At 50.6% G+C, this 233-nt stretch overlaps 1 protein-coding gene across 1 annotated transcript in view; it reads right to left on the bottom strand.

Annotated features, from left to right (window-relative positions):
- EMH_0009170 (uncharacterized protein) overlaps positions 1–233 on the bottom strand; it is a gene marked incomplete at both ends in the record, with an annotated part of 5,180 nt that overhangs the window by 105 nt on the left and 4,842 nt on the right. The window contains one exon of the mRNA XM_013498581.1: positions 3–183. Within this exon, the coding sequence (XP_013354035.1) occupies positions 3–183 (181 nt within the window). The remainder of the gene's footprint in view (positions 1–2; positions 184–233) is intronic.

Below are 233 nucleotides of genomic sequence, written 5' to 3'. Positions count from 1 at the left end.
AAGAACGAGAGAATAGGCTGCGTATAAAGGGGGTTTTGTTTTTTTTTGGTGCTCTTCTCTCCTCCTCTTCAGGCTCTCCTGCTGCTGCTGCTGCTGCTCCTGCTGCTGCTGCTGCTGCTGCTGGTGGTTGTGCTGGTTTTGTTTTTTTGTCGCTGCTTGGATTGAGCTCGGTAGCATCTTTATCTGCTTCTTCTTGATGAATCTGCTGCTGCTGCTGCTGCTGCTGCTGCTGT

The sequence above is a fragment of the Eimeria mitis genome, genomic scaffold (genome assembly GCF_000499745.2).
Source record: "Eimeria mitis Houghton genomic scaffold, Emh_scaff354, whole genome shotgun sequence".
In the NCBI taxonomy this organism is placed as follows: Eukaryota; Apicomplexa; class Conoidasida; order Eucoccidiorida; family Eimeriidae; genus Eimeria; species Eimeria mitis.
The sequence above is the reverse complement of the archived record's forward strand: the minus strand, read 5'-3'. Positions and strand labels throughout refer to the sequence as shown.